At 36.7% G+C, this 14,632-nt stretch overlaps 1 protein-coding gene across 1 annotated transcript in view; it reads left to right on the top strand.

Annotated features, from left to right (window-relative positions):
- The window catches only part of CFAP47 (cilia and flagella associated protein 47), a 302,627-nt gene that overhangs the window by 74,242 nt on the left and 213,753 nt on the right, over positions 1–14,632 (top strand). Inside the window, exons 30-33 of the mRNA XM_065677208.1 lie at positions 77–286; positions 2,716–2,812; positions 3,406–3,543; positions 9,877–10,072. Of these exons, the coding sequence (XP_065533280.1) occupies positions 77–286; positions 2,716–2,812; positions 3,406–3,543; positions 9,877–10,072 (641 nt within the window). The remainder of the gene's footprint in view (positions 1–76; positions 287–2,715; positions 2,813–3,405; positions 3,544–9,876; positions 10,073–14,632) is intronic.

The raw sequence follows: 14,632 nt of genomic DNA on the forward strand, positions 1-14,632 counted from the left end.
TGTTTTTACTTCATGGTTCATTAAATTTACCATCATGATATAGTGTTAGCTTGTTTTGTGCATTTTTCTCTCTTAGTGATGTGTGCAAAGTCCAAACAACATCTTCACAAGACAAGGTTTTTAAACAAAACTGTGAGAAAGATACTAAGACTCTTTATGACATGCTATTCCATTTGAGTGGACAGTTATTACCAGACATTACACCGAGCCAAGCACTGGTGCTTGATCCAACTGAACGAATGTTACAGCTCCACTGCCAGCACTCTATATTGCTTGCTTTCCTTAAGTAAGTAGATGTATGATAAAATATGCATGCATATTTCCACTTTTTTATTAGCATAGTTCAGACATAATTCCAACTGAACAATATATCACAGGTTTAGGGTTTCCTTTATAGTTTTGTGATCTACAATTTGTGTCGTATAAATTTTTTAACAAGGGTTCCTATGTACCAAATTTACTAAAAATTTCACCAGTTTTTTCTCTGAGGTTATCCTCTGCAGTTTATACTAATTGAGGTGTTCTTTGATAGGGCTATGTGTAACACAGGAATCTCACAGGAACTCTGTTTCCTTAATTATGAAAGAAGATTACTCTTAACCTCAGTCCTTAGACAGACTCACTAGATAGTCATATCAGGTTTGTCATTCATGATCACAATTCCACTGATGCTCTTTGTCCTGTAGTTACTGGCTTTAACAAAAAACTTGTAGATTTATCTTGTTATCTCTTAGTCTTTGAAATTAGTAATATGCCAAGAAATGGAAGCACTACTCCTGTTGCTCAACAGATGTAGCTATTAGCTACCTTCATTGATAATCTTACCTTGTCACATAATATGGAACAACTGTCAGAGGTGGTACAAATCCAAAAAAGTTAATAAACTCTTCTTCATCCTTCTTTGCCGTTGTTGCTGTGAAACAGAGAAGAGGTGAAAGGAGCCTAAGAAAGCTGGTTAATATTCGCAGATCACCTCATCCAAGCTCAGGAGCAGTGAGTGCCAACAAAGAGGCAGTCAGACAAGAAATCCAGGAGGCTGCATGGATGAACACAAACCATTCTGTGATTCTGTGTCATTACATTAGAATTTCTCTGAAGTTAATTTTCATAGAATCACAGAATGGTTTGGGTTGGAAGGGGCCTTAAAGATCTTCTAGTTCCAATCCCCTTGCCATGGGTAGGGACATCTACTAGACCAGGTTGGTCAGAGCTCCATCCAACCTGACCTTGAACACATCCAGGGAAGCAGCAGCCGTAACTCCTCTGGGCAACCTTTGCCAGTGCCTTACCACCCTCAGAGTAATGAATGTCTTCCTAATGGCCAATCTAAATATCCCCACATTGTATTGTGTTAAATATTTACATTAATAAGGGCAAGTTTTTTAAGATGGTGTTCCACAATAGCAAAATGCAGCCAATTTTGAGAACATTCAGTTATATAGAACCCATCTTTTCTGATGATGAAGATTGGAGATTATTCTATTGTAGATACTATTCTCATGTACCTACCAAATAAAAACACCAAAAGAAAGATAGGATACCTGAAAAGATGAACATTGTATAGCTTCCTCCTTTTATAATTTTGGAAGAACTGAAGTTTTAAAGGGATTTCATGGGACAGAGTGTATGCTTTAATGGAAAATGGGAATTTCAGACATGGTGAGTTTTAGAACCAGGCTATTTAATGTTATTTTGGGACCTTGATTAAAATATTTGTGTCTTAAAAAGTCCTACTGGGTAACTGTATGAAACATGAAATTTCAATAATTTGAAAAGATAATGTCACTGTGTAAAATATGGAGTAAAAAAATTTTCTCTTACCAGCAAAATATAATTCTGTGGGAAGAGAAACAAGTTATCATGATCCTAGTTTCAAAATGTGATGATTTTTAATGTACAAAGTAAATTGAATTTAGGCTGTATGGTACCAGAAAAATATGATCAGTTCATTTCAGTGAGAGACTGGTTACATAACAAGAAAAGTTCATCTGATTATTATTCACATTAGCCATGTTAAAATCACAGAGAGCAATGTAAATCTAGGTACGGTAGGGTAATCTTTCTGACCTGAAAGTCACAGAACTTCTCTGTTCCCCTGAGAAAAATAAACTTAAGAGTTCTTCATTATTTTCCTCCTTTTCCATCAACATTTGTTTAAACTGTGTCATTTGAAATAAAGAATAGTCTTTCTTCATGTGGAAGATAGCTTTTCTGGGTATTCAGTCTAATGAAGTTGCTTTTCATTACTTTTCCTATTGAATTTATTAGTCACTTTAGAACAGATGGCAAGTCAGTTTAACAATTGAATTATGAAATTTCTTTGCTCACACTCATGAGACTTCCGACATCAGACCTGCAGACAGATGAAACATCGTCAAATCTTAATTCTGCTAATGTTATGTAACACTGGCCTTTTGACTTTCACATGGAAATAGGTACTACCCGTTTTTGATGTTTCATGCTGTAATAAATCATTTATGGAGAACAAATTCTTGTAAAGAAGCTGGTCTGCCCAAAGTTGTTTAGTTGTAGGCACATGAATTTCATACATAGAAACTATCAAAGCAATTAGTAGCACTGGATCATTAATCCAAAGTGCACTTAAATGAAACTCAGAAGAGCTTGTACATAGGCTGAGTAAGTTAAAAAACTTGGACAGCTCTTAAAAAGAATTATTTTGCTGACCTATTAACTTTTCCTGCTTTATGATTTTAGATGCCATGGAGCATATCTTCCTCATGTTATGCCAGAATTTCTGCTTGAACCTGATGATTATAAGAAATGGATTAAAGTACAGCAAACTGTACTTAAAGTAGGTTTGTTTTTTTGGTGGTTTTTTTTTTTCTTTTTTGCGTTAGTTTTGTTCCATTTTTTGTTCTTTATTTTTTAACAAGGATCATGTGCTAAGTGTCAGTCTTTCAAAGATTAACGAGAGTCCACTGAAGACCATGAATATTCCTACTGTGGTGACTGTTTTGTGTTGCACACATCTAAGCATGTGCATGAAATTGAGCTGAGATTTAAACTGGCACCAACATTTACGTTTTTCATCCTCCATTCCTTCTGATGCTGCTGATACCTGTACTTTATTTCCAACAGATATGTTTTCTCAAAGTAAAATTAATTTTACTATTTTCTACTGATTTTACTGTTTTTTAAAGTCTATCCTTTGTATTGCTTCTCTGTCCTGATTGCTGTTTTCAAATCCTGTCAATTCTGTATTGCGCTGCTTATTCCTGAGACAGCTGTGAACTGTAAATGGCTCTAATGCTGCTGATCACTGTTGCACTATAGTAGGCATTGTCAGGCATTTATGCCATTGATTCATTATTGTCCTCTTGTGAATTTTCTATCCAAACCGCTGGAATAAATATAAAAAAATAAATCCCATTCTTTTATCTGAAGGGTCATATGTCTGAGTTGAAAATAGATGAGAAAATCTCAGAGATCTACAGCAACAAGCATCTATTAATTCTGAAGGACAGTGAATTTGAGACAATGAGCAAACGAGCTTGGACAGATGTGCTGCTGCAAACATACAAGGTAAATTATAGATATATTTATTGATTAAATTCTGAAGAACTGATAGAAAAAACTTTGTTTTTAAAAAGATCTGTGGTATATTCAAGTTTTGGTTTTTTTTCTTTCTTTCTTTCTAACAGAGAAGAAAAAAAATGATTGAGAACATTTTAATTTTCTTAATTCTGAAATGTTAGCAGTGTGTTATGTTTTCATTAAGAAATTTTGTTAGAACTGTGTCGTGGTTTAAGCCCAGCTGGCAGCCCAGAACCATGCAGCTGCTCGCTCACTCCCCCTCTTTCCTCCCCCTGCTCCCGGAGGGATGGGGAGGAGAATCGAAAGAATGTAACTCCCATGGGTTGAGATAAGAGCAGTCCAGTAACTAAGGTATAACACAAAACTACTACTGCTGCTACCAATAATAATAATGATAAGGGAAATAACAAGGGAATCTTCAAGGGAAGAGAATACAACTGCTCACCACCTGCCGACCGATACCCAGCCCGACCCGAGCAGCCATCTAGCCCTTCCAGGTAACTGCCCCCAGTTTATATACAGTTTATATACATGATGTGCTGTGGTATGGAATACTTCTTTGGCTAGTTTGGGTCAGGTGTCCTGTCTCTGCTTCCTCCCAGCTTCCTCTCCTCCCTGGCAGAGCATGAGACTCAGAAATTCCTTGGTCAGAATAGGCATTACTTAGCAACAACTAAAACCATTGGTGTTATCAACGTTGTTCCCAGGCTGAAAGTCAAAAACACAGCACCACACCAGCTACTAAGAAGGAATAAAATGACTGCTTGCTGCTGCATTTTTTAGAATTAAATGTTTTGGAACTCTTATTACAGAAAAAAACCCTCCGCCATATTTTCTTGTTGCCCTGGTTAGAAACACTTTTCCCCAGAAATACTTAGTTGACTAGACATATAACCATGGTATTTATTGTCTTAGATTAGAATTAGATTAAAGCATTTTATATAATATCTATTCCTTTTAAGATATAATGAACTTGGTCAGTGTGTACTTCTCAAATTTTAGTGGATTTTATTTTTACTTATGTTAGATAAAAATTTTGGATTGCTAAATCACATTTTACAAAGTAAATTTGAGCACTTAAGTGCTCATTTAAATCTGTGATCTTTTTTAATCTTCTAAAAATTGATATCATTGAATATTTGTTTTCAGGTGGCCTGGTTCAACTTTGCTGGTGCCTCAACTTTTAAATAAAAGTTTTAACTCTTTTTAATCCTGTTTTCATTTTTTTTTCTTTTTTTTTTTCCTTCCATGTGTGCATGTGAAGTGCAGTCTTTTAAAATAAACTTTGTAGCCTTTACAATGTCTGAGAGCAAAGCATCACCGTGAATTTACACTAATGTAGGTGCAGGTTGCATGTCTTAGAAAGAACATGTCTCACATGGTAGGGAAAACCAAGTTTTCTGGGCTCCATTTTTTCTGCCACTTTCCTTTTGCTAGAACTACTAGAGTAGAGTAATGCTTCCAAACTCTTGCATCTATCTGATTGTTGATGTAGACACAAGAGTGGGACAGAGCCCATGGTTGCTGCGGATAAGAAAGACTTCAGGTTTAGATCAACTTATACCTATTGTGAAGATGTGCTCTTCATCATTCTAGTTCTGTTTCATGAATGAGAAGCATGTTTTAGCTTCTCATTCATTGTTCCTCCATATTTCTATCCTCTAATAGTAAATTTTTTGAGCTTCCTAACATCACATTCATCTTCTCTGTCCCACCTACTAATGTCTTAGGAATTAAACATCTCTGCTTTACTTTTTGTTGTAGCTTTATGCAATTTGGCTAACATGGTATTCAATTCAATATCATACAGCATAAGCAGAACTTCTAAGAGAACATGAGAACTTGGAACTAGTCCTGTTCACTCTTACATACTCTTTTGTTCAAACCCATTTTTTTATAAGGGTGACCATGACTGCTGCTGAAGAAGGTTTATTTATTTATTTTATTAAATTTGTAAAGAAAGCATAGGAGCAATAAATAAAACCAGGATATGAACTGTCAAGGCAGCAAGATTAGTTTGCATAAAACATATTTATTTGGGTTACTGTTGAAATATTTGGAAGTTAAGAGAATGTTTCATATCTTAAAACCAGTTTCATTAAAATGAAAGTAGAGGCAAGCTTTTTTGTGATTACAATAGTCTGATTTCAACAATATAAGATGAAACAGGATCTTTACATAGCACGCTGCAAATTTCAGAAAAAAGTTAAAGGAAATTATCTATTTATCTGAAGGAAGTTTTATTATCCAATTTTATTTTAGAAATAAAGTGCTGTTATTAGAAGTACTTAACATTATTCTTTATCAACTGAAATGTCATCTCATATTGCTTGCATACCTGTACTTGGTGCATTATGGCCACTTATTTGTTATGAAAACTTCTGTTGCTGCAGAAGTTCCAGAGGAAAAAAAGTACACATAAATCCATCTCAGAAGAATGGAAAATTAACTTTATTCTGAAGAAAACGTAGAACTTGTAGGGAATAGAATGGCAAATTCATCAGTCATAAAGATATACTTTTAGTTCTCTTTTCAAGCAAGGACTAAAATATTGATGGTATTTTGCAAACCTGAAAAGACTAGGCTAATGGAAACAGAGACAGTAATAGCAGAAGTGGTAATTTAGCCCCTGGGTTAGGCGAGATTTTCAGTAAAGACTATCTTTAAATTTAATGGACATGTGGTAATAAGGATACTTCTTATATTTATAATTAATAACATTTCCCAATCTTATAGCTAATTAACGTATATATTTAGTTATTTTAATAAATACAGTGGGCCCCAAAATGTCATTGTTCTGGTGAACAATGCTCTGGTTCCTTGACAGGATCTCAGTAGGAATGTAAGCATGCAGGCATCTTAGGATCATAGAATAATTAGGGTTGGAAAGGACCTTAAGAACATCTACTTCCAAAACCCCTGCCATGGACAGGGACGCCTCACACTAGACCATGTTGTTGCCCAAGACTCTGACCAACCTGGCCTTCAGCATTGCCCGGGATGGAGCATTTACCACTTATTTGGGCAACTTGTTCTTACCTGAACTTCCCCTGTTTAAATTTAAAGCCATTCCCTCTTGTTCTATAATTACAGTCCCTGATGGACTGGATTAGGATGGATTGGATTTTTCTTTTTAAAAGACAGTAAAAGAGTGTTTTATGGGTAAATAACTCTTCATATTTTCTTCTAAATGTAGTTGCTATTACTGTTTTAATCCTTTTCACAGAGCATCAGATTATATTGGTGAAGGAATGTGGCAATAAATTAACTGCAAAGACACTGTCTTTTGAGAAAAGCATGAAATGGTATATATTTGCTTGCTTATTTTGCTGTTGTTTTCTTCAGATTTGTATCTGAATATGCTGATCTTGTTATTTCTTTTTCATATAAAATAGTCCTATGCAAATCAATAAAGTGCCATGGACACAAATCCAAATATTTAAATTAAAATAGCCCAGCCATCTCTTCATAGAACTAGGCTTTGCTGAACTGAAATACTTCAGGGTTTAAAAAAGAATTTCAAAGTGACTGTTTTAAAAGTTGTAATTAAATATGGATGTTATAGCATGGATCTAGTGTACATTAATAGTTAGGTAGGTTTTGTATAGTAGTATATAAAAAATTTGTCTTCAGAAAAACTTCAGAGAAAAAAAAAGAAATGCAGATGTAAATGTGGAAACTGTGAAGCCACATGGCTGTAGCTGCATCATACTATATGTAGGAGTATATAGTAAGAGTAACTCTGCAGCAAGTGGAGGGATTAAAGTTTTAATGCTTTGCCTCAAGAAACTGAGGCTTTCTCTAATAAACCTGTTAAAATCTGGTATTGGAAATCAATATGATCAGAAAAAATTATAAAAGGGGTGCAAGCTGTTTTCATTCTGATTAGATGAAATAAAATGTCATTTTCTTTATGTATCTATGTGTCAGGGAATTAGTCATCACCGAGAGTGCTTAAGGGACTGAGAAACTGGGCCCAATTCGTTGTCCTGGGTTCAGCAGTAGCAGTTATTTTCTCCTTCTTGGTAGCTGGTGCAGTGCTGTGTTTTGACTTTCGGCCTGGGAACAGAGCTGATAACACAAATGTTTTAGTCTGACCAAGGACTTTCTGAGCCTCATGCTCTGCCAGGGAGGAGGAAAAGCCGGGAGGAAGCAGAGACAGGGCACCTGACCCAAACTAGCCAAAGAGGTATTCCATACCACAGCACATCATGCCTGGGATGTAACAGAGAGTTACCCAGAAGGACTGGTAGTGCAGGGTTGGAAGAGGTATCGGTTGGTGCTCTGTCGGGTGGGGTAGGGTGAGTTATTGGTCGGCTGGTGGGGAGGTGTTGGGTGTTGTATTTTCTTCCCTTGTTATTTTCCTTTATCATTGTTATTATTGGTGGTAGCAGTAGTGATTTGTGTTATTGGTGGTAGCAGTAGTGATTTGTGTTATACCTTAGTTTACTAAACAGTTCTTATCTCAATCTGTGGGAGTTGCATTCTTTTTGATTCTCCTCTCCGTCCCTCCGGGAGTAGGGGGAGGGCAAGAAGTGGGGGAGTGAGAGAGCGATTGCATGATTTCTGGCTGACTTTGTTTAAACCACGACACTGTATTTCAAAATAACATTTTGCTGAATTTGCATTAATTGATTGTCAATCGCCATTGTCAATGATAGCTTTTTTTTTTCCACCAAACAATTAGTCCTTAAACTCATCCTAAATTATCTGTGAATATAATGGCACTGTGGAGCTGATGCAGTGTAATTAGCATTTATGACCATGGTCCTTGGTAGTCTAGTCACGGGCTAAGGTGATCAGGCCTGAGACCTCTTTGATGACAAAGGATGAAACCAAAGCTGTTGACTTCATCATCGTCCCAAGAATAAGTTCTGTGTTCTTCCTTCATATACATTTTTCTATGCAGCCATTTCAGTTGTGGAGGAGGGAAATGGGGAAAAGGAAAATATTGTGTAGAATTTTTACTTTTAACTTTATATTTCTTATATATTTTATATGCAGATGTTGTTTTGGTTTTTTTAATATATGTTCATACAAGATTGAGTATCAAAAATTTTGTTGTAGACTTTATAATGTTTTATTTTTTTCAGGAGAAACAGTCAGTGTAGTTTGGAACAGATTAAGCAACTGGCTCATGAAAGATACCGTTTCAAGATTGTCTGTGGGTTGTACTGGAGACCAGTATAGTAGCTCAGGGATTAGTGCTTTGGATAGAGTATACACAGTAATTCTTGGAATCCAGATGAGTCAAGTGATTTCATTCAGTTCCTCAAAACTTGGAAAAATATTGGAAACTAAAAATTATCTAGAATCATAGAACATCTTGAGTTGGAAGGGACCCATAGTCCAACTCGCTGCTGCTAGATAAAACTAAAGCATGAGACTAAGTGTGGGGCTACTCTCCAGCCTCTCATCCCCCATTTTAAATGTGTATGTAGAATTACTCCATCCTGGGTGCAAATATGGCACTTGCTCTTGTTAAATTTAATACAGTTTATGATTGTCCAGCTCTCTAGTCTATCCAGATTTCTCTGTAGCCTTTCTACCTTTGAGAGTGTCCAGAGCTACTCCTAATATAGTATCACCAACAAACTTAATGTACATTTGATCCCTATGTTCAGATCATTCATACAAACACTAAAGAGCACTGGCCCTAAAATTAAGCCCTGGATAACCCCCTACTGGTGACTGACTGCCAGCCGGATGTAACCCCATTTACTAAAACTCTTTAGCCTGACTTGTTGGCCATTGTTCAGCCATCGTATTTTGGGCTCGTCTAGGTGTATACTGGACATTTTGTCTGGAAGGATTCTGTGAGAAACAGTATTATAAGCTTAGCTAAAATCCAAGAAACCCACATCTACTGGATTCCCTTGGTCAACTAGATGGGTGACCTTCTCAGAAAAGAAAATTAAGTTGGTTAAGCAGGACTTTGCCTTTGTGAACGTCTTCTGGTTATGACCAGTGACTGCATTGTCTCTCAAATGGTTGTCAGCAACTCCCAGAACACCATTCTCCACAATTTTACCAGGCACTGAAGTGAGACTGAGAGGCCTGTAGTTACCTGTGTCTTCCTTCTTCCCCTTCTTGAAAACCAGGACAACATTTGCCAGCTTCTAGTTGACTGGGACCTTTACAGATTCCCAAGACCTCAGCAAATCTGTTCTCTTTTGTGTTATATATTTATGCTAATGCATAATCTCTTAAACCTTTTCTAAATTAGAAAGCCTTTCGAGTTTGAAGTGGGGGGGTTGTCACTTATCTTTAAATTGTTCTTTTTATATAGCTCATGCTTAAAACCACTTTTTCTAATTTCAGGTGTTTGTTCTTCCACATGTTTTTTCAAGTAATATCACTGATCAGCTCAGCTTGGAAAATGTGCAGAACATGCCAAGAATAAAATCAGAACCCTTATCCAGTAATATATATTCTCCATATGAACGAACCATCCTCACCTGGTTGAATAAACATTATGAGAAGAATCGAAAAACTGTGTGGAAAGACTGTCAAAAAGGTGAAATAATTCTTTCACTATACTCTTCCATTTAATACTGTTTTTGTAGACTTTTAGAGTTGCTATTTATAGACATATCATGAGAAATTGCTACTGAAAGTATTTTTTTGGGATAACTTATTGCCTGCACATATGTATTTCCTTTGCTTGCGTTTCCGTGTTCCAAGATAAATGCCTTTTTTACTAGCACTGTTTGTGAAATACCATCTGTATTCCACGTGTCCTTAGAGTTTTAAACTAGGCATAAAGGGTGAAGCATAGTGAACCTTTTTACTTTCTTCTTTCCATTAATGATCTCAGGAGGGAAGTGCTAACAGTAATCGCCTTCTCTTTGTTTTCCTGTTTATAGTCACATGTAGTTGTTAGTATTTGTGCTTATAGTGGTGTGTTTGAGAGCTAGCTGTTCAGAATTTTTTAAATAATTTTTGTATTGTCTTTATTCTAATGCCATTTAGGAAAATAATGGAGACCAAGGTACCAGATTATAAATCTTGTCCTACTTGCAAGGTCAGTTTGACACCTCATGATTAAGTTAGGCAAAATGACCTGTTCTGTTTAAGACTGACCTAGGCAGTTCTGGTGTTCAAATCTAATAGAACTGTTCAACCATTAGTAATTATTAATTCTATTTCTTTGTATAATTTCTGTCTCTTGCTTCTTGACTCTAACTTCATTGTCTCTTTCAGCATTAACTTTGGATGGATAGTTGACACTAAGAAAAGGCAGTCTGGTGATGGTCAGACAAGGACTCCCGAATGGCTCATAAGCCACACATGGAAAAAATTGTCTAACGTCATTTTTGTCTTGAGTGATTTCTGAGCTGTCTGAATTATGTATAACATATTTGCATATCATCTTCCACAAGTCTCATTTGGTCATATTCTCTGTGTTGCAAATGCTTTGAATATCCGCTTGTTTTTCTCATTTTAATGTGCAGAAGCTATACTAGACATTCTTAAATGTGTTGAATAATTCTGCTGCTAACATATACCCCCTGCATCCAATAGAAATAGATTTCTAGCTTTCAGGTCATAGTTTGGGTCTGATTTTATGATTAACTCAGGGAGCCTCTTGAGCTAAAGTAACATGCCCTACAGTAAGCAGATGTATTTGCAATGTGTTGTTTTCTTACTTACTGTGCCTAGTGCCTGCTTTGGTGGAGCTGTCTTGCAGTCAGTTGCAAGTACTCTACTCTGCTTGGTGTTATCCAGGTCCCATGTGTAAGATGACAATTTGTAGAGAGAGTGGCTAGCTTAAAAAATAAAATTTAGTGGCCGGTCTTGCAGCTCACCATAAATGCCACATGGATATATTCCTCAGTTCTACTGTCCATTCTCTTTATTGTAGGCTATAGCAATATGTAGATGTTTAGGCACAGCAAGCCTTGCTCTGGCCTGTGGGGACTCAGCAGATCTAGTGGACACTTCTGTGCAAAATCCTCCAAATATCTTGGTCCAGGTGAAATATCCACTGATGATGCTTTTTAAGCAGCCAGTTACTGAAGGCGTAGTTTTAGGTGCCAAGAGTATGTTATAATATTAAAATATTAAAGTAAGTTTTTTTAAAAAAATGAGGCTTCATGTGGTTATCAGCAATTGTTAAGTATTTTTTTTCCAATTACTTATTTTTAAATGGTCTCCAAATAGCACCCAAAAAGGACAAGTTAATTGCAATATTGGGGTTCTCATTACTAATAATAACTTCTATTAAGGCATGGTAATAGGATAGACAACTCAGGAAGTTAGTGTATCCATTTGTGCAGACCTGTTTGCAGATTAGTCTCAGAGTCACAGGTAAAGATGAATTTTGTAGTTACTGCCAAGGAATGTTTATGTGCATTAGAGTTCTCCCTTACAATTTCAGTTGATTATGTTTTTCTGCTTTCAGAGAAATACAAGATTGGAATGAGAAAGCAGAGATTATATATGCTTTCTGTCTGTGGGAAATTAGATACTGCCTTGCTATATTGACTTGTATATAGCTTTCTTGGTCCGTGCGTAGTATATTTTCTTTGCTAGGGGGCACACAGAAATACCTTGGTGTATGCACATAAGCAAACCCTCTTCTTTTGCGTCTATTTCCATTCCTCTAAAACCCCTACATGATTGAGCATTGCTAAAGATACAATAACAAAAAAAAAAAAAAAAAAAAAAAAGGGAAAAATCTGAAAAATGAAATTCATAGTCATTTAATATAATGAAAGTTCTTAACTGAGTAATCTTATCCTGTTCTGTTCCACAATGACTTGCCTCAGTATCTCTTTGAATCCTCTGTTCTATCATTTACTTTCCTTACTTTTTTTGCCTTTACTGCCTCAGAGTGAATTGATGTCTGCTACTATGCTGTTCCCTCAGAAGAAAGAATGGGACAGAGAATCTGATGACAGAGGACAGAAAAGGCTGGGGTTCTTAATGACTTCTTCACCTTGGTCTTTATTGATAAGACTAGCACTGAACAATCCTATGCCCTCAAGATGAATGGGAATCTGGAGCACGAAGGATTTAGCCTAGGTGGAGGAGGATTAGATTAGGGAGCACTTGAATCAGACAAACACAAGTTCATGAGACCAGATGGCTTACACCAAAAAATGTGAGGGAGCTAGCCAATGTTATTGCAATCTATGCTCAGTAATCCTAGAAAGGTCAGGACAACTCAGGGAAGTTTGGAAATTACAAGAAATGAGAGATAAAATACCCCCTGCCCCCCCCCAACAAACAACAATGATACACAATGCAATTGCTCACCACCTGATGCCCGGCCTGTGCCGGAGCACCAAATGGCCTCTTCTGACCAACTCCTCCCAGTTTCTATACTGAGCGTGATGTTCCGTGGTGTGGAAATATCCCTTTGGCTATTTTCAGGTCAGCTGTCCTGGCTGTGCTCCCTCCAAGTTCTTGTGCCCCTCCTTACTGGCAGAGCATGGGAAATTGAAAAGTCCATGACTTAGAGTAAGCACTACATAGCAACAGCTAAAACATAGATGTGTTATAAAGCATTGTTCTTGGACTTCAGCCAAAACACAGCACTGTACCAGCTATTAGGAAGAAAATGAACTCTGTCCCAGCTGAAAACAGGACAAGCTGCTTCTAGCTCAATCTAATCTGTTGGGTGATCCATTCCTACTAAAAAAATGAAGATCTATCCAGGCTGCATTTCTCAGTCTTTCCTGAGATACCTAAGCTATCAAAGTAAAATGTGACAGTGAGCAAGCTGGAGTTTCTGCAGTGCAGAGGCTTTAAATATACATCTTTATTACTTCCTTCAGAAGCTGAAGATATCTGTCATTCATCAGTACTCTTGCAAGAATTAAGATCTCAATATCATAGAGAGAACATTAGTGAGGAGTGTCCTACCTCCACATCTTCTGCCCTTACTGCTACTACATAGTAAGCGTTTCAAAAGCCACTTGATGTATATTTTGGGAAGCACCCTTATAATATGTCTTAATGACCATAAAATGGAAAGCAGTGTTGAAACTTGAGACCAAATGCTGTAAAATTGCAAAATGCAATTTTGCCTATTTTGCAAAGACCTTAATTATACATGAAATATGAGATTCAGTGCCCAATTAAGGTATTATATGGGCAATAGTAATGATAAGAGGGGAAGCATGAATTGAGTGTAATAAATTTTCAGTTTACCTTCTACTATGTCTTCATATTTCTTTTTTTCTTTTCAACATTTCTATCTGAAAAACTAACTACTGATAGCATGAAGGAAAAAAAAAAAAAAGGAGTCAGGAAAAAACTTAAAAAGTTGCTGGAGTTTTGGAATGCCATAATTCAAAACCTGTAAAAGTAGAAGGAGGAGTCCTATATTAAAAAGATTCAAGGAGTTCATATTTGAAAAAAACCCTAAAAAGATCTTTCAAAAGAAGAAAAAAAAGTCCAAACTCTTAGGACTACATATAATTGCATATATATTTGTGTGTATGAATATTGTCATGGTTTAAGCCCAGCCGGTAACTCAGAAATGTGCAGCTGCTCACACACTCCTGACTCTGTCTTTCCCTCCATTCACAGAATGATGGGGAGGAGAATTGAAAGAATGTAAAACCCACGGGCTGAGATAAGAATAGTCCAGCAACTAAAGTATAATACAAAAATTCTACTACTACCACCAATAATAGTAGTGATAGTGGAAATAACAAAGGAAGAGAATATAAAACTAAAGAGGGAAGGAAATTGAAAAAAACTTATAAACACAAGTGATGCACAATACCCACAAGTGATGCTCACCACCCACTGACCAGTCCCCAGGCTGACCTGAGCAGTGATCTGGGCCTTCTGGGTAACTGCCCCCAGTTTATATACTGGGCATGATGTGCTGTGGTATGGAATACCCCTTTGGCTAGTTTGGGTCAGGTGTCCTGTCTCTGCTTCCTCCCAGCTTTCCGTACCCCTCTGCACTGGCAGAGCATGAGAGACTGAAAAGGCATTGATCAGGGTAAGCATTTCATAGCAACAACTAAACATCGGTGTGTTATCAGAATTGTTCTAATACTAAAGCCGAAACACAGCACTGCACCAGCTACTAAGAAGGAGAAAAAACTGTTACAGC

The sequence above is a fragment of the Lathamus discolor genome, chromosome 4, assembly GCF_037157495.1.
Source record: "Lathamus discolor isolate bLatDis1 chromosome 4, bLatDis1.hap1, whole genome shotgun sequence".
NCBI lineage: Eukaryota > Metazoa > Chordata > Aves > Psittaciformes > Psittacidae > Lathamus > Lathamus discolor.